This window comes from Pristis pectinata, chromosome X, assembly GCF_009764475.1.
Source record: "Pristis pectinata isolate sPriPec2 chromosome X, sPriPec2.1.pri, whole genome shotgun sequence".
Taxonomy (NCBI): domain Eukaryota; kingdom Metazoa; phylum Chordata; class Chondrichthyes; order Rhinopristiformes; family Pristidae; genus Pristis; species Pristis pectinata.
Window position 1 is genome coordinate 11298105 of NC_067450.1, and position 20213 is coordinate 11318317.

The window sequence follows — 20213 nt, forward strand, 5'->3', positions numbered from 1 at the left end:
TTAACTTATTTTGATGGCCATGAGTGGACCACTTTTCCTGATTTTGTTGCCTTAAAGAAAACCATACATAACCCGCAAACTATGTATTAATTCTTTAAAAGTTAGCCATTGCAGGGTTTCTGTCATATCTCTCTTTGTGGTTTCCTAGTTTTCAATAGCCAGCTCATGCCTCATTCCGTCAGATTGTTTTCTTCAGATTTAAAACACTGGTTTCAGATTGAAATAAATCACTTCTGGTTTTTATATAAAATTCTATCATATTCTGGTCACTTTCCACTGCCTTTACCCTACTCTTTAAAAACAGGATAGTCCACCTCCTTTTTCATTTTGTCCAACTCTTCTAAAAATTATAGAATATTTAATTTCCAACCTTGGTCACTTTGCAGCCATGCGTCTGTAATGACTGTATCCATTTATTTCTATTTGTTCTTAATTTACTTGTTATAAATGATACTTACATTTAGATAAAGAGCCTTCAGTTTTATCTTTGCACTTTTTATAGCTGCTGTCATTGTAGGAAGGATGTGGAAGCATTGGAAAGGGTGCAGAGGAGATTTACCAGGATGCTGCCTGGATTGGAGAGTATGGATTATGAGGAGAGGCTAAGGGAGCTAGGGCTTTACTCTTTGGAGAGAAGGAGGATGAGAGGAGACATGATAGAGGTGTACAAAGTTTTAAGAGGAATAGATACAGTGGACAGCCAGCACCTCTTTCCCAGGGCACCAATGCTCAATACAAGAGGGCATGGCTTTAAAGTAACAGGTGGGAAGTTCAAGTGAGATATCAGGGGGAGGTTTTTCACCCAGAGAGTGGTTGGTGCATGGAATGCGCTGCCTGGGGTGGTGGTGGAGGCAGTTACGTTGGTCAAGTTCAAGAGATTGTTAGATAAACATATGGAGGAATTTAAAATAGGGGGACATGTGGGAGGAAGGGGTTAGATAGTCTTAGGCGTGGTTTAAAGGTCGGCACAACATGGTGGGCCGAAGGGCCTGTATTGTTCTATGGTTTCTGACTCTAAATGAAGGAAAATTTTGTGTTTGTTTGCACTCATTGTCCCTTACTCACAGACTCAGGTTGTTATTTCCCATTTTGCTCCCCAGAACAATTGCTTTATTCTTTAATTTTTAAAAAAAATTTCTCCTCACTAGAACCCACACACACCCACCGTTTAATTTAAAGCCTTAATTGCAACACCAATTATTCAATGTGCTGGGATACAATCAGGATATTAGGTTAAAGGGTATGTTGGTAGTTAGCAGTGGTAAACATTTAAAGAAATATTTAGTATTTTTCAACAAATATACTTTCCATTGAGAAATAAGCTCATTGGGGAAAGTGATTTATCAATGGTTAGCCAAATAAGTTAAGAATGATATTAGATTGAAAGGACTTGTAAAGAATAGTATTATCTTGAGGATTGGGAGAACTTTATAAACCAACAAAGGATATCTAAAAAATAGAATCTGAGAATAAACTAGCAAGACATAAAAATGTATTATATGAACTCCTACTGGTATGAAAAGAGGGTAGCAAAAGTAAATGTTGGTCTCCTAGAAACTGAGGCAGGGCAATTAATAATGGGGAATAAGGAAATGGTAGAGACCTTAAATATTTTTTTAATCTGCCTTCACAGTGAAAGATACTGAAATAGTAGGTTATCAAGGGGTAAAACAGCGAGAAACAAAACAACTAATATCACCAGAGCAAAAGGACCAGACAAACTCATGGGATTAAAGGTTGAAAAATCCCCAGGATGAAGACCTGTGGGTGTGAATTCTGAAATAGGTGGCTGTGGAGATAGTGGATGCAGTGATTGCCATTTTCCAAAATACTCTTGCTTCAGGTAAGATCACAGCAGATTAGAAAGCAGCAAATGTAACTGAATTATTCAAGAAGGGAGTGAGACAGAACTGGGAACAATGGGCCAGTTAGCCTTACATAAATTGCTGGGTCAATGTGAAATCCATTATTGAGGAAATAATAGTGTAAATGCTGTACCTCCTGCCTGATGGTAGCTGCGAGAAGATGGCATGGCCCAGATGGTGGGGATCTTTGATGATGGATGTCGCCTTCTTGAGGCAGCACCTCCTGTAGATACTACTGATAGTGGGGAGGGAGGTGCCCGTGGTGTATTGGGCTGAGTCCACTACTCTCTGCAGCTTCTTACATTCCTGCACATTCGAATTGTCATACTAGACCGTGATACAACCAGTCAGGATACTTTCAACAGTAGAAGTTTGTTAGAGAGTTCGGTGACAAGCCAAACCTCCTGAACCTTCTAAGAAAGTAAAGACGCTGGTGTGCCTTACTTGTGATTGCATCTATGTGCTGGGCCCAGGACAGGTCATCCGATATGTTAACACCCAGGAATTTAAAGCTGCTGACTCTCTCCACCGCCGATCCCCCAATATAGACTGGCGCATATTCCCTGCAGGGTTATAGGAAGTGGGATTAACTACGTCCATTTTTAGGCCAGCCTGGATGCAGTGGACCAAATGGCCTTGGTCTGTTTTGTAAATATCTGTGGCTGCATTGAAACTCATGAGAAACTGAGGGGATTGACAGGGTAGATGCTGTGAGGAAGCGGGAGTCCAGACCTTGGGATCATACCCTCTGGACGAAGGATTGGCCACAAAGACAAAGATTTTGAGTAATTTCTTCTCTCAGAGGGCTGTGAATCTCAAATTCTTCACCCCAGAAGGCCTTGAATGCTGAGTAATTAACTATAGTCAAGGATGCTTTCCATTATCTCCAGGTTGGTGTTTGGGTACTACCAACTGTGCCAAGGCTAGTACTATCAACCAAGAGCTAATGGGTTATTTGACTGGGGTGTCCATAATTCTCAGCCAAATCTAACACGTGCTTTCTGCAGTTGGTACATGTGAGCAAAAGCACAAATCTTGTCTTTTTTTTCATCTCCCTAATGTGGATTAATTTTCTCTCTCTCATCGGAATTACAGTTGAATAATGTTTAATATCCAGCAGAATAAGTAGCTGAACGTATTCAATGTGTAGTATTGTCATGCCCTAACATCATGCAAGTTTACAAAGCTGTTTTAAAAGAACAGATCAACTTGGCAGCTTTCCGTCTGTCTAAATTGCATAAGAACGAATCCAGTGAACCATCAGTAAAGCTTTTTACTTTAATAGTTTAACACGATCAACCCCCCTTTAAGAGTCTGGGATTATTTCCATGCGTCAAACACAAAATTGTCACGTAATCTTAACAAGGAAGTAAGAGCAAAGCAGCGAACGAGTAAGCAACAAACTTCCTGACCTCGGCAATTTGCGAAACGGGCATTCATTAGCGTGTTTTTGCTGCATCATGAGTAAAAAAGGTAATGTTGGGTATTTATCTGGATTAATGTACGGCCTCATTACTGAGCAGGGGAGTGGAGATCATCGGGGTCTGTGAATCCGCAGTTCTACAGTTGCTGCGCAAACGTATGATTGATGGCTCGAAAGAGCCTTGTGCCGCCTAGCGTTGGGCGACTCCGTTCGTCCAGCTGAGACCCTCCTCGGTTAGTTTATGAAGTATGTTATAAATGGGATAAATAAACAGCTGGAGAGGAACATCCTTTGTTCGAATTATCTGCACAAACATTGTTTGTAAAATTTATCTTTGCAGTTGGTCGCTTGTTTGACATGAATGTTCGTGCAACTTTTTTTTTAGCTGATGAGGAAAATTGTTGTGCTTTTCCTCTTCTCCCCCGAGGACTCTGAAGGGGAAAAAACTGCAGATGCTGGAAATCCGAAATGAAAACAGAACATACTGGAACCACTCAGCAGGTTGGGTAGCAGAGAGAAACAGGGTCAAATTGGTATTGGTTTATCATTGTCACTTGTACCGAGGTACAGTGAAAAACTTGTCTTGCATACTACGAAGGGTCTCCGACCTCAGACAATGTTGATGACCCTCTGAGGGATTATGATTGAGAGGTGCCTCTGGGCATCTTGTCCTGTTATCAAGGGCAAGCAACTTTACCACAGGGAGGATCGTCATGGCTGACTGATTACTAAATGTACGTGTGCACTTGCAAGAAGGATGGGAATAGGAGCACTAATTGTTTTTTGGTACTTTTTTCCAGGATGCATACAGCTTTTTAAAAAAAAATACTTGTCAATGTATGCCAGTGTGTATGGGGGGGGGGAAAAAAGGTTATACTATAGACTAATAATGAGTGATAATAAAGAGTGTTCAAAGAAAGACATACATATTTTTAACACGTTTCATGACTTCCATGCATCCCGGAAGATGTTACAGCCACTTTACACTTTAGAAGTGCAATCAATATAGTAATGTAAGAAATGCCAATTTGTTCACAAGAAGGTCCCATAATTTCCATATCTTCATTTCACAATATGCGTGCCCTTGTGGTACAGCACTCTCCTGCCAGGTTCAATTCACATCCTGCTTTCTTTAACCAGTTGCTTTATTTTTCAAATTCTTACTAATCCTTGGAATGTGGGTATCATTGAAAATGACTTCATTTGTTGTTTGTCCTTGTGCCTTTTTAGAATATGGTGGTGGGCTTTTTTGAAATATTGCCATCCTTATGGTGAGGATACTCCCCCCTGTGGGGAATTCCAAGATTTTAACCCAGTGACAATGAAGTGATGATGATATTTGCCCAAATCAGGACATTATTTGAGAAAATGTGAATGGAACTGAATAATGTGCACTCATCAGTGAACATGGAAGGTTATTGATGAAGTAGCTCAAAAGAGTTGGGTCTAGTGCACTTGAGAATCTCCTCCAATATGCCCCAGTGCTGAGGTGATTTGGTCCCCAGTAACAACCACTGTCTTTTGTGCAAGGTGTGACTGGCTCTAGGAGTGCAGAGTTTCCACTCACCATTCCTACCCCTCCTTTTTTATCCTCATTGACCAGGTTATTAGGTCTCTTTAGTGCCCCCACTTGATCAAATGCTGTCTTGATGTCAAAGGCAGACGTTCTCACCTCATAGAGCCATACAGCATGGAAACAGGCCCCTCAGCCCAACCGGTCCATGCTGACCAAGATGCCCATCCAAGCTAGTCCCATCTGCCTGCGTTTGGCCCATATCCTTCTAACCCTTTCCTATCCATGTACCTGTCCAAGTGTCTTTTAATTGTTGTTATTTACCTGCCTCAACCACTTCCTCTGGCAGCTTGTTCCACATACTTACCACTCTCTGTGTGTTTTAAAGAAAAAAGTTGCCCCTCAGGTTCCTATTAAATCTCTCCCCTCTCACCCTAAATCTATGCCCTCTAGTTCTTGATTCCGCAACCCTGGGAAAAAGATTGAGTGCATTCACCCTATCTATACCCCTCATGATTTTATACACCTCTATAAGATCACCTCTCAGTCTCCTACACTCCAAGGAAAAAAAAGTCCTAGCCTGTCCAACCTCTCCCTATAACTCAGTCCCTCGAGTCCTGGCAACATCTTTGTAAATCATCTGGAATTCTGGCCTTTTGTCTGTGGACCAAGGCCCTAATGAGACCTGACCCAGACTGAGCTTTTGTCAGCTTATTTATGCTGCTGAAAGGTACTGCTTCATTCAAAGTAATGATTGGGAGCAGACTGATAGGGTAAAGATTAACATGGTTGGATTTGTCTTGCTTTTACTGCACAGGATATACCTGGCCAACTTTTCACATTGTACTCAATACGTTTTTGTGGTAGTTTTCAATTTGTTTACTTTATTATCTTACCTACTTTAATTCAAACCTACTTCTTTGGTGCAGTGATTTATTGCTTCAAGTTATGTCACTGAGCAGTGCAATTTAGTTTTATTGAGGTTCTTTAACTGCCAGCTTATATCATCCATATGGCTGTGAATTAGTCATTTCACTCCAGAGAGAAAAGGCCACTCTACTCTGTCTTGGCAGCATCCTCTTTCAGCAAGGTTTGCAACAAATCAATCTGCAGGGACTTGGGTATATCACAAGGAAACAAAAACAAAATGTCTTGTGGCACAACACCCATAGGGTTTACAGTGCTGAGGGAAATGATGACTTCAGAGCTTTCAGCTCCAAGAGTTGCAGTTGCAAGCGATGAGTCTTGATTTGAACACAGGGAGCACACAGGATGGAAAAAGTTATTCTTGAAAAGAAAAAGTAGAAGCAATAACCATTGTAGTATGAGCAAAGTACAAAATAAAATGCAGAAAGTTTCTCATGAATCAATTTTCAAATAGCAAGTTTCTTAATCAACCTTCTTTAATCAAGGAACCAGAGAGTCTGCTGGAATATGACTGCAGTATTTAGTTTTGAATAGACTGAACTTGGGCTTGGAAGGCGGTGAGGAGCAAAAAACTGTAGCATAAAGGGGAAATGTAACTTTTTGTCGGTGACTATAGTAAAGGAGCAGATGTGGGTGGATTGAATTCTTGCACTGTTTTAGATTTGTGGTCTTGGTTTCAATTCTGCCCAGATGGAAAAGTTAACAGTTTGCTCTCTTTGCTGGCCTTAAAGATTTCCACATGAAGGTGGGGTTTATGTCGACTCAGCCCAGAGTAAAACTTCCTCCACTCTGCTCCAACAGTGGGAGATTCATTTTGTACTGTATAACACAGGCAAACTCAGAATCAGAATCAGGTTTATTATCACTGTCTTATGATGTAAAGTTTGTTGTTTTGCGGCAGCAGTACAGTGCAAAGACGTAAAATTACTATAAATTACAAAATAAATGGTGCAAAAAAAAGGAATAAAGAAGTAGTGTTTATGGGTTCATGGATCATTCAGAAATATGATGGCAGAGAGGTAGAAGCTGTTCCTAAATCGTTGAGTGTGGGTCTTCAGGCTCCTGTACCTCCTCCCCAATGGTAGTAACGAGAAGAGGGTATGTCCCGGATGGTGAGGGTCCTCAGTGATAGATGCCACCTTCTTGAGTCACCGCCTCTTGAAGATGTCCTCAATAGTGGGGAGGGTTGTGCCCATGATGGAGCTGGCTGAGTCTACAACCCTCTGCAGCTTCTTACGATCCTGTGCATTGGAGCCTCTGTACCAGGCTGTGATGCAACCAGTCAGAATGCTCTCCACTGTACATCTATAGAAATTTGTAAGAGTCTTTGGTGACATACCAAATCTCCTTAACTCCTGACAAAGTAAAACTGTTAATAAAGATTCAGTTTATCATTAACCCTAATGTCACATTAGTACAGCAGGGAATCCTGCTTTGAGGTTGAGGCTGATTTTTCCAGGTGTGCCATGCAAAGCAAAATAGTGAACTGAATCTTTATAAACAGCACAAAATGAATCCCTTATTATTGGAGCAAAGTGCGGGAAGTTTTGGTCTGCACCTTGCAACATGCTCTACTTGATCTGGGAACACTGCATACTGTTTAAAAATGATTTTTTCCATTCACTGGTTATCCATTTTGTTTCTTTGCACAAAACTAATCGCATCGACTCCATCCAGTGGCGAGGCCTTATAGTTTCACTTTCTGTTGTTTCGACCTGACTGAATAGCAGTTTCCAGGAAATCAATTTTTTTTTAAACTCCGGATATCCAGAATGAAGAGTCAGGACCAATAGAACGGAACACACACATGATTGTATATTTGCCACAAATCAGTAAAATCTCAGTGCAGATTAGTGTAATATAAGGCTGTGTCAATGCCCCAACACTTCTTTCAATCCTTCTTGCTGCAGTGCTGCCTCTTGTCTCCAACAAGCTTCCGGCTGGACTGAAACTGATCTACAGGACAGATAGGAAACTGTCCAACTGACACCCCCTTCTCTCCAGAGCTAGTCGGCCCCAACTTAGTGGTTGATCTGCAGTATGCAGACGATGCTTGCGTAAGCATGCGTTCAGTGCTGAGCTCCAAGCCATCGTCGACTCGTTCATTGAAGTAGACAAAAGTACGGGCCTTGCACTCAACATCTGCAAAACAGGGATGCCTTACCAATGTGTCCCCACTGAATTAGGTCCTTTGTTGTGGACCTTCTGGCAATGTAGGTCCACAGTGAGACTCCTGGAAAATATGGACCACTTTTCATATCTCCGAGACACCTCTTGGCAAAGGCATACATTGATAATGAAATTCACCATCACCTTTGGTACACCAGCATAACCTTTGGCCTTCTGCAGAAAAGCGTGTTTGAATATGAAGACCTCGAACCTGACAGAATATGTATGGTCTACTGGGCAGCAGTGCTCCCTGTCCTCCTCTATGTTTATAGTCCTTGTCCTCTATGCTTTTGAGACTTGGACTACTCACAGGCATTGGAGAGATGCTATCAACAATGTCTCTGTGAAATCCTCAAAATTAACTGGCAGATAAGTGAACCAATGTCAAAAGTCCTCTCCCAGCACTGAGGTCTTAATAATACTCGGTCAGTTCTTGAGCAGGCCATATCCTTCATGTGCCCAACAACAGAGCTCTCAAAACTCGTAGAGGGCAGAAAGGTAGATCCTTTCAAGTCTCTTGCTCAACCTGAACTGGCAGCTAATAAGAAAGGAATGTGTCATATCTGTGATGATGTGTCAGAGATATTGTGAAACTGCAGCATCCTTTCTGTGATTTGCTCTTTCATGCAGAACATTGTTTTATTCTTAACAAATATAATATCTGTCGTAAAAGTACTGACCAAAGTGGGTGCTGGTGGGTGGGGTGTTGGCTGTAATGATAGCCTTAAATACTTTATTTTTAGAAAACCAAAGTTTTTGATGTTTCTCTGTAAAATTAAAATGCAAGTTCTGGCTCTTATAGTTTATTATGATAGTGCTATTAATTTATCAAATGACATATAGGTCACCTAAAATGTTTTAGTCAGTTCACACTCTGACATTTTCCTTTTGAAATACAATGACCTAGTTTTATAAAATGGGGCCCTATGGTGTTATTATTTTTATTTTCCTTGTATTATTCTCCCCTTGTCAGAATTTCAGCTGCCCTTGGATTTCTTTGTTTGGTTTGTTACAGCCATGATCTGTGATTTCCCATTTACCTGCTGTGGGGTTCACCCCCAGATACTGGAATGCTGTTAGTCAGGTCCATAGCTTGAAATACAGCTGATATTGTTCATTATAATATTTGCAATTTTTTTTCTGTGGGTGTGGGGAAATATCTGCCGGTTTCTCTCTCTTTCTCCACAGTATATGCTAATTTCACAGATGCATGTTTTCCCCCTTACCTACAAAAAAAAGAATGGGTGGAGCTTGAGAAGTTATCAGAATATTATTTTTCAAATGTAAAATCGTAATGTTCGCTGTTAAGTGTCTTCATGTTTTGAAATTTTTTTTTTCCCGTTCTCCATTTTCTTTTAGGTGCATATCCTCGGCAGTCAAGTTATCCTAGACAGCCAGCTGTGGTTCAGCCCCAGTGTGTGCCCACTGTTCAGTTTCCTCAACCACCACCCTATACTGAGCCACCTCCGTCTTATGCAGAGGTGAGTGACCAAGTTTGCATTAACTTTTCATGGGGATGACATGCAATTCTAGCTTATTTCACTCTCTATGGTGAGTGCCACCTTTAACCAATAGTGCAGTGAATCATAATATAGTTTAGGAAGTTAACTCCTTTACTCCTAACTAGGAGGAAATAGAGGCTAAGTTGAGGGCTACTTGACTGCAAAATAAAATTTGAGCCAGGAGTGGGTCTTGAGGAAACATTGGCCTGTGGCAATTGCAACCATGGGAGTGATAATATGTTAAAGCTCATGTAGTTGGTACAAATTGATTAAACCTGGAGTAAATTGATGGACTTTTAATGGATCAACTTTTGTGTATGTATATGTGTGTGTATATATCTCTGAGCCATTTCCACAACCATTTTTGAACGTATGCATCTATCCATATCTATATGTAGCCATTACTTTTCTTCGCTTGCCCCTCATTCCTGAGGCTTTCACCTCCCTTCTACCTGTACCTTCGTATCCAAGATTCTCTCTATACAAGTCGCATTCATTCTTCCGAGGCCTTAGAATACAACATCACCAATAGGTGCAGACCCTAATATATGCTCCCAGGTTCATCTGAAATTCCAGCATTTAGCACATATAAATTCTCCAAGATGCAGGAGAATGGGAGGTAAATTATGTGTCAAGTGACCTGGGAGGTGTAGCAGTTGACAAAGTCCTTTACAGCATTGGTAGGATTGTTAGATTGGTGCTGGTTTACTGCTATACCCTCCATATATGGGAAACATAAGTGCTGGGAGGGTCAGTGTGGAAATGTGCAGGGGCATCTTTGTTCAGCATAGACATTATAATCTAGTAGTTAGATCATGCTGTACATTGTTTTTGTACTCTACACAATTTGTTTGTATCACACTCACTAACTGATTAAGGTGCTTAAACTGGCGCTATTGATTACTAGGCATATGCGTTTTAGTGGCCACATTAGTCTGTCTGGTTGTTTCTGCACAAGCAAGGATATTCTTCCTAAGCTTTTGACCAATCCAGCTCTGGATGAAGATGGTGTGTTCTAAACTGAGGGATTGCAATGCTTCCTTTAGGGGAAAATTCATCTGCTTGTTTTCCCATGAATTGCTCTCGCTCTCACTCTCGCTCTCTATTTGATATTTGAAACCCCAAATATGGGGGAAAAAAAAGTATCAGTTATATTGAGGACATTTTGTATAGTACAGTACAGTCATGGCTTTTGGATTTGTTTATTGCACTGAGCCAGCCCTTCTGCCTACGAGAGGAGGTGTGCTCTTGGGCAAAAATGTTGGTAGTGAGCAATTTATTTCTTGATTGGTCCCTCCAGTCTGCAAGTTAATTCCCTGTTGAAATGTCAGGGTGTTTCCACAGAAGCAAATACATGTTATACCTCTCAAAGTAGCACACATTTGAGCAATTGCCCTTCTCTGACACTCATTGGCAGGGGGCACTGAGATGAAGTTAATCTTTTTCTGTATCAGATTGAGTCTTAATTTCACTCGGCTAGTGTCCAAGGACTAAATTCCAAGGTCTGTTTGGAAAATCTTGCACTCTTCATTCCTGAAGGGGGCCAAATTAGATGGGTATTTTCAACAATACTAAATGGAACAACAAAGGTAAATCCTGAGCACTATTTCAAGTTGAACCTCAAGTGCAGGACAAAGGGATACCAGTACAAACTGGTAAGAAACAGGTTCATGACTTGTGTCAGGAATGGTATTTTCCACAAAGGGTTTTCAATACTGAGCATGGTGTTTGGATTGGGGGATAGTGACAAAATTCTGCAGGTGTTCAAAGCTCAGATGCTACAGTAAAAAAAATAGTAGATTTCCAAGGATGGACTGAATAGCCTGGCTATTACACTTTGGGCAAGTACAAGTAACTTTTGTACCTATTAATGCTTCTGTGGTACCTTTTTAATGTTGTTGCAATACATTGGGTTCTTAGCTAACAATACATGAATGTTAGCAGCTTTAGTTGCATTGCACACCAGTTGTATTCTGTTACCGATGGGACAATGTCATATGCTACTGGGTTGGTCCACTGAGAGCTCAACTGCAATGGTTGGACCTCACTCTCTCATTATTCCCCATTGTAGCATGATGATGCAGCAATGTTTTTGAGACAAAACATTGTTTATTTCTGAGTGTGGTTTGTCTCAAATGGATGATGCTTAGTTTGCTTGAGGTGAGATGGGTATTCTCTGCATGTTGTGATAATGTCATTGTGTTGGAAGGAAGACTTGGCAGTTTGGATGGTATTTAAAAATACGTTGTAGAGCCTTTAGTCAAGGTTTCAAGTTTGTTGTAGGACAGCTTTATATCTTCAATGACTTGGATCCAGGTGCTGTGTGAATGTTCAGAATCAGGTTTATTATCACTGTTTTATATGAAATTAGTGACATGAAATTAGTTGTTTTGTGGCAGCAGTACAGTGGAAAGACTAAAATTACGATAAATTACAAAATAAATAGTGCAAAAAAAAAGGAATAACGTAGTGTTTATGGATCATTCAGAAATCTGATGGTGGAGGGGAAGAAGCTGTTCCTACATCGTTGAGTGTGGGTCTTCAGGCTTCTGTACCTCCTCCCCAATGGTAGTAACAAGAAGAGGGCATGTCCCAGGTGGTGACAGTCCTTAGTGATGGATGCCGCCTTCTTGAAGCGCCGCCTTCTTGAGGCACCGCCTCCTGAAGATGTCCTCAATGGTGGGGAGGGTTGTGCCCATGATGGAGCTGGCTGAGTCTACAAGCCTCTGCAGCCTCTTACGATCCTGTGCATCGGAGCCTCCATACTAGGTTGTGATGCAACCAGTCAGAATGCTCTCCACCATACATCTGGAGAAATTTGCTATAGAAATTCAGATTTGCTCAGATTTGCCATAGAAATTTATATTTTCAATATTTGCTATAGAAATACCTTTTTAGTGGCTCTGCAGAATGGTTGATGAAAATGAGATGCAACAGTATTAAGCATGTTCTTTCTTGATGTGGGCAAAGCTTCTTTTGATGGAAGCTTTGAGTAAAAGTGCATTGGGGCAGCCTGAAATGGTGAAAATGTTGCGTGTGCTATTGAGATCCAGCAGAACACAGAACGTTCTGGGTAGCAAGATTTTCCAAGGAACAATGAAAAATAATCATGTTTGTACCTGGCCAGTTAAGTTTGTTTACTTTTCACAGCTGTCTCCTAGTTTCTAATAGGCCCTTGAGCATTTGTTCTAATAGGCTTCTGTCAGGTGCACTGAGATGAATCTCCAGTTTATGTAAATGAACTACAGCCTGGGGTCATGTACTTGCTGGGAATTGTGGATATTTTCATCAGGGATAAATAGGTTTGCTGACTGGGTTTGGAGTGGTGCTGATAGTGAGATAGGGGACAGGTAATAAGTAGCTGGGATTGCTGGAAACGGCAAACAGGAGTAGCCCACAGCTGTTCTATGGTCCAGTAAAAAATCTGTGTTCCTCTCTGTCTGAATATTATTGGCATTCATTTTTGAAGTCACAGGCTATTTTACCAGCAAATCTTTTATCACAATTTGGTTCTGGTGCCAGTCTTTCAAATAGTGTTTTGTGCTGGCCCGAGAGTTCATTTTTTTCTCCAGGTATATTGAGAGAATGGGGAATGATTCTTGAGCTATTATTTTCCACTTGAGCATATGTTCTTTACACCATGTTTCTTCACTGCCCCCCCCCACTCCCCAGCTTTTTGATTTTAAAAAAATGTGCTTAAAATTCAATATAACAAATTGCTGCAAACACTCAGCAGGTCAGATAGCATCTGTGGAGACGGAGCTGACGTTTCACAGTCAAAGTCGAGTTTATTATCACATGCACAGATACATGTGTACACAGGTGCAATGAAAAGCTTCACTTGCAGCAGCATCACAGGCACAGAGCATCAGATAAGCAGCATTCACAAGAAAAACATAAATTATACACAAGTTTTACAAGAAAGAATATGATTAGAAAAAAATACTCCATTTTAGTGCAAAGTGGTCATAGTGTTGCTAACCTGTAGTGATTAGGGTTGTGCCAGTTAGTTCAAGAACAGAATGGTTGAAGGGAAGTAGCTGTTCCTGAACCTGGTGGTGTGGGACTTCAGGCTTCTGTACTTCCTGCCCGATGGGAGCTGCGAGAAGATGGCATGGCCCAGATGGTGGGGATCTTTGATTATGGATGTTACCTTCTTGAGGCAGCGCCTCCTGTATATACTACCGATGGTGGGGAGGGATGTGTCCATGATGTACTGGGCAGAGTCCATGACCCTCTGCAGCTTCTTGTGTTCCTGCGCATTCGAATTGTCATACCAGACCATGATGCAACCAGGCCAAATACCTTCAACAGCACATCTGTAGAAGTTTGTTAGAGAGTTCGGTGACAAGCCGAACCTCCTTAATCTCCGAAGAAAGTCAAGGCGCTGGCGCGCTTTCCTTGTGATTGCATCTATGTGCTGGGCCCAGGACAGGTCGTCCAATATGTTAATGCCCCGGAATTTAAAGCTGCTGACTCTCTCCACTGATCAATGATCTGGTGAAAGGTGAATCATTAACTCTGTTTCTCCCCTCCACAGCTGCTGCTTGACCTGTTGAGTGTCTCCAGCATTTTCTGTTTATGTTTTGGATTTCACACAACTGCAGTTTTTTGTCTTTGAGATTAGTCTTGAATTCCAGTGTGCAACATTGAAATAAATAGGTGCTCTAACATTTTTTTACAACTTAGACTCAAATTAATATCTTCAGTTGTAATTACAAGTCCTTTTGTCTATTCTATTTCAGAGTTCCAGCATCTGTGGCATTTTGCTTCTGAAATAATAATGGCTGATTTTAAGATATCTTTATTAGTCACATGTACATCGAAACACACAGTGAAATGCAGCTTTTGTGTAGAGTGTTCTGGGGGCAGCCCACAAGTGTCGCCACGCTTCCGGCGCCAACACAGCACGCCCACAACTTCCTAACCTGTATGTCTTTGGAATGTGGGAGGAAACTGGAGCACCCGGAGGAAACCCACGCAAACACGGGGAGAATGTACAAACTCCTTACAGACAGTGGCTGGATTTGAACCTGGGTCACTGGCGCTGTAAAGCGTTACGCTAACTGCTACACTGCCGTGATTTTGCAAAGTTAGTCATTAAAAATAATTTTGACAAAATTTTGTAGAAATAACGATACATCATCTCCATGAGTATATATTGATGTTTAACTTTTATGTGAGCAGTAGTCTTTAATTCCATCAAAAAAAAACAAACTGCTGGAGGAACTCAGCGGGTCAGGCAGTATCTGTGGAGGGAAATGGACAGTTGACATTTTGGGTTGAAACCCTTCATCTGGACATTTGCCCAATACAGAGGAAGGGTCTTAACCCAGAATGTCGACTGTCTATTTCTCTCTACAGATGCTGCCTGACCCACTGGGTTCCTCCAGCAGTCTGTTTTTTTTACTCCAGATTCCAGCATCTGCAGTCTCCTGTGTCTCCTCTTTAAATCCATGTTCATGTTTCCCTTTTATTTTCCCTTCTGCAACACCAGCCCACACTGTCTTCTTCAATCACCTGTCAAATCTATAAAATGTTGTCATCGTCTCTTTCAGTCATTAACTCCTGTATTCCACTACAGTGTTTCCAGACCATTTTCTTTGAAAAAGTGTATTTGTAAAGCCTTTTATAGAAAGAGTTGGAGACAAAAGGGCAAAGAAGTGCCAGTCAAAAGTGACAGAAGGTTAATACAGTATTGTGACGTGAAAGTAACCTCGAGGAAGAGTCAATGTCCGATCTCCCACCTCACAACCAGGTTTATTATAACTGACATGCTGTGAAATTTGTTGTTTTGCGGCAGCAGTACAGTGCAAGACATAACGGCATTAAAAATGACTATAAATTACAAAATAAATAAGTAGTGCAATAGAGGAATAATGAGGTTGTGTTCATGGACCGTTCAGAAATCTGATGGCAGATGTGACATACCAAATCTCCTCAGACTCCTCTTGAAGTAGAGCAGCTGGCATGCCTTCTTTGTGATTGGGCCCAAGATGGATGCTCTGAGATGTTGACGCCCAGGAACTTGGAGCTGCTGACCCCTAAATGAAGACTTTGATAATAACATGAAGTGGGTGCAAGGAAGCTTTGTCCTGTTTAACTTTCCTTTTCAACCTTGTGAAAGCAGTGCACCATGTCTGCCAGGTGATGGTGCCCAGATTTTGCCCAGTGTGCACTTTTTCATTGCTCCAAAGTCCTTTTTATAAAAAATTCCTACCAGTGGCTTAACTAATGTTTTCAAGACTTTGGTGATCATATTTATTGAGAGTTGCTGTTCTTTGGATTGTGTTCATTCCTTGTTGAAGATGTGATAGTTTATTAAAATTGCATTTTGCTTACACCACTGTTGCCAGTAGACTGGAGGGTAGTGAATGTTGTGCCTTTATTTAAGAAGAGTGGCAAAGAAAATCCTGGGACCTATAGGCCAGTAAGTCTAACATCTGTGGTGGGTAAGTTACGGGAGGGGATTCTGAGTGTAAGGTTTATGTACATCCAGAAAGACGGGTTGATTAGGGGTGTCAGCATGGCTTTGTGCATGGAAGATCATGTCTTATGAACTTGACTGAGATTTTTGATGAGGTGACCAAGAAAGTTGATGAGGGCAGGGCGGTATTGGTTTATTATTGTCACTTGTACCGAGGTACAGTGAAAAACTTGTCTTGCATACCGATCGTACAGGTCAATTCATTACACAGTGCAGTTACATTGGGTTAGTACAGAGTGCATTGATGTAGTACAGGTAAAAACAATAACAGTACAGAGTAAAGTGTCACAGCTACAGAGAAAGTGCAGTGCAATAAGGTGCAAGGTCACAACAAGGTAGATTGTGAAGTCATAGTCCATCTCATTGTATAAGGGAACTGTTCAATAGTCTTATCACAGTGGGGTAGAAGCTGTCCTTAAGTCTGGTGGAACATGCCCTCAGGCTCTTGCCTCTTCTACCCGATGGAAGAGGAGAGAAGAGAGAATGTCCTGGGTGGTTGGGGTCTTTGATTATGCTGGCTGCTTCGCCAAGACAATGAGAGGTAAAGCCAGAGTCCAAGGAGGGGAGGCTGGTGTCCGTGATGGACTGGGTTGTGTCCACAACTCTCTGCAGTTTCTTGCGATCCTGGGCAGAGCAGTTGCCATACCAAGCTGTGATACATCCAGATAGAATGCTTTCTATGGTGCATCGGTAAAAGTTGGTGAGAGTCAAAGGGGACAAACCAAATTTCTTTAGCCTCCTGAGGAAGTAGAGGCGCTGGTGAGCTTTCTTGGCCATGGCATCTACGTGATTTGACCAGGACAGTCTGTTGGTGATGTTCACTCCCAGGAACTTGAAGCTCTCAACCCTCTTGACCTCAGCAACATTGACGTAGACAGGTGCATGTACGCTGCCCCCTTTCCTGAAGTCAATGACCAGCTCTTTTGTTTTGTTGACATTGAGGGAAAGGTTGTTGTCATGACACCATTCCACTAAGCTCTCTATCTCCTTCCTGTACCTCCGACTCATCACTGTTTGAGATACGGCCTACAACGGTGGTATCGTCTGCAAACTTGTAGATGGAGTTAGAGCAGAATCTGGCCATGCAGTAGAGGGCTGAGAACGCAGATTTGTGGGGTACCAGTGTTGAGAATAATCGTGCTGGAGGTGTTGCTGCCTATCCTCACTGATTGCGGTCTGTTGGTCAGAAAGTCAAGGATCCAGTTGCATAGGGAGGTAGATGTGGCTTACATGGACTTTGATAAGGTTCCACATGGTAGGCTGCTCTGGAAGGTTAGATCGCATGGAATCCAGGGAGAGCTGGCTAACTGGATACACTACTGGCTTGATGGTAGAAAGCAGAGGGTGACGGTGGAAGGTTGTTTCTCGGACTGGAGGCCGTGACTAGTGGTGTGCCTCGGGTCAGTGCTGGGCCCATTGTTGTTTGTCATCTATATCAATGATTTGGACGAGAATGTACAAGGCATGCTGAGTAAGTTTGCAGATGACACTAAAATAGGTGGTATAGTGCAGAGGTTTTCAACCTGTGGTCCGCAGATCGCCAGGGGGTCCGCGAGCAAGCCAAGAAAAAAATGGAAAAGCGACCTGTTACAAAGACGTAGCTTGCTTGCTCCAGTTTTCTACTATTCAGAAAATTGGCCATATCTATTCTATCTGTTATAGGCGACAATCCTAGAGACTTAGACGGTGTTCCCTTCTGGTAAGCTGCCGCTTAATATTCGATTTGTGTAGTCAGTAGTGTTCACTACTCACTACTATTCTGTTGTGCACTGTAGTGTTAGTGAGACTGAGTGACGTTGTTGGTGTGCCTTAATAATATTGCTTACTTACCGTGCATTTACGCCACAGTGACGTCACTGTTAAACAAAAAGAGCACAAGTGTGTAAATTTGAGATTAGTTTTGATAATTTTGTTTATCAGTAATAGTAATTAAACTGTCCAGCGTGTATTGCTGAGTGTGGAGAAATTTCTGAAGAGAAAAGCTGACTAGAAACCGGAAGATTCTGATGACGAAGGGGATAAGGGTGACTGAAAGAGAAAACAATGCAAGTACGATCCAGAATACATTTCATATGGCTTCATCGCAGTGGGGACAAATGCGGACCAACCTCTCTGTGTTGTGTGTTTGCAAACACTGTCCAACGATGCAATGAAACCAGCAAAATTGAAGCGCCATTGAACAACGGTGCATCCAGATATCGCCAGTAAGCCGAAGGAATATTTTGAGTGGTAAAAGGAGCTGTACCTCAAGCAGAAAGGCAAAATGACAGCCTGCGCCACTGTAAATGAGAAGGCTCTTAGCGCATCATATTTGGTAGCATTACAAATAGCACGTTCCAGAAAACCTCACACAATTGGAGAAGAGCTTATACTGCCTGCAGCAGTAGATATGTGCGAAGTTGTACTGGGAAATGAATCCTGTCAAAAACTGAAAGCCATTCCACTGTCTGATAACACAGTAAGCAGAAGAATTGGCGATATGGCGGAAGATATACAGAGCCAGCTGATAGCACGTCTTCTTCAGCAAGTCAGATTTGCAATTCAGCTCGATGAAAGTACTGATGTTGCCAGTGCTGCGCAGTTGTTGGTTTATGTTCGATATTGCTGGGAAGGAGAGGCTTTGGAAGACTTTTTGTTTTGCAAGGCACTCCCAGGGCATACAACCGGTGAAGAACTTTTCCGTGTGCTTGACACTTTTTTTTTGTACAATTGGCATTGGCGTGGACACAGTGTATTGGAGTATGCACAGATGGTGCTGCCGCAGTGATGGGACGGAAGTCGGGTCTAGTCGCACGAGTGAAAGAAGTAGCTCCACATGTAGCAGCAACTCACTGCATGATTCACCGTGAGGCTTTGGCTGCAAAGGATATGGATGAAAATCTTGCGGATGTGTTTTCCATGTGCATTAAAATCATTAACTTTATCAAAGCCAGGCCGCTCAATCATCATTTGTTTGAAAACGTATGCTGTGAAATGGAAGCATTTGTTGCTACATACAGAAGTCAGATGGCTGTCACGAGGCCGCGTCGTGCAGCATGTATATGAATTGCAAGATGAACTGCTTATTTATCTAAATGAGCATAACATATCATTGGCACAGTTCTTGACAGATGAGACGTGGGTTGCCAGATTAGCCTATCTTGCAGATATTTTCAACATTTTGAACAGCTTAAATCTATCATTGCAAGGACCTGGCTCAAATGTTCTGAAAACGCATGACAAAATCAATGCCTTCCAGAAGAAACTCCGTATCTGGAAGGGAAGATGCGAGCAAGGCGTCTATGATATGTTTCCGTTGCTGGCTGACTTTCTGACAGTGAATGAGACGAAGACAGAGGCCATTGCGAGCACTGTTTTGAACCATATTCAACAGCTGTCACATTATTTCCATGAGTATTTTGGCGACGATGACACGAGCATGTTTGATTGGATTCGAAATCCGTTTGAATGCATGCTTACTGATTTAACTGGACGTGAACAAGAAGAATTGGCTGAACTGTCATCTAACAGGACTTTGCACTTGCAGTTCAACCGAATGTCACTATTGTCGTTCTGGATAGCATGTTCCCAGGAGTATCCACTGCTGTCCGGCAAAGCCGTCAATGTTCTGCTACCATTTGCAACCACTTGTGCGAAATAGCATTTTCTGCAGTCACTGCCATGAAAACCAAATACAGATCAATACTGAATATTGAGGATGACATACGCATATGTTTGTCGCACATACCACCACATTTGGACAAACTCTGCAGTGCAAAACAGGCACAACCTTCACATTGAACTGAACACTGAAAGACACCGCTGGTAATTATCAGTGATTGAAATAATCACTATTTCAATAGGGCCAGTGTGCAGTAATTTAAGTGTTGTATGCATGAATTATCGATTATTTGATTTTGTGGGCTTTGGGGGTCTGCCATCTAACAAGGATGTGTTCTGGGGGGCTGCAGCATGAAAAAGGTTGAAAACCACTGGTATAGTGGACATGAAGAAGGTTATCAAAAATTACAGGGGGATCTTGATCAGCTGAGTAAGTGGGCCGAGGAATGGCAAATGGAGTTTAATTCAGATAAGTGTGAGGTGTTGCATTTTAGAAAGTCAAATCCAGGTAGGACTTTCACAGTGAACAGCAGGGCCTTGGGGAGCATTGTAGGGACTTTGGAATACAAGTACATGGTTCACTGAAAGTGGAGTCACAGGTAGACAGGGTGGTGAAGAAGGCTTTTGGCACACTGGCCTTCATCAGTCAGGGCACTGAGTATAGAAGTTGGGAGGTCATGGTGTGGTTATACAGGATGTTGGTGAGGCCACACTTGGAGTATTGTGT

General features: G+C 42.0%; 1 protein-coding gene across 2 annotated transcripts in view; it reads left to right on the top strand.

Annotated features, from left to right (window-relative positions):
* The first annotated feature begins 3200 nt into the window (after nt 1–3200).
* dazap2 (DAZ associated protein 2) overlaps nt 3201–20213 on the top strand; it is a 29844-nt gene continuing 12831 nt past the window's right edge. The window contains exons 1-3 of one of the 2 annotated variants that reach the window (XM_052009357.1): nt 3206–3338; nt 3674–3789; nt 9257–9378. In XM_052009357.1, coding sequence (XP_051865317.1) covers nt 3741–3789; nt 9257–9378 — 171 coding nt within the window. In that variant the 5' untranslated portion in view covers nt 3206–3338; nt 3674–3740. Of the gene's footprint in view, nt 3339–3673; nt 3790–9256; nt 9379–20213 lie in introns of both variants that reach the window. The other variant, XM_052009358.1, reaches the window with a different exon arrangement.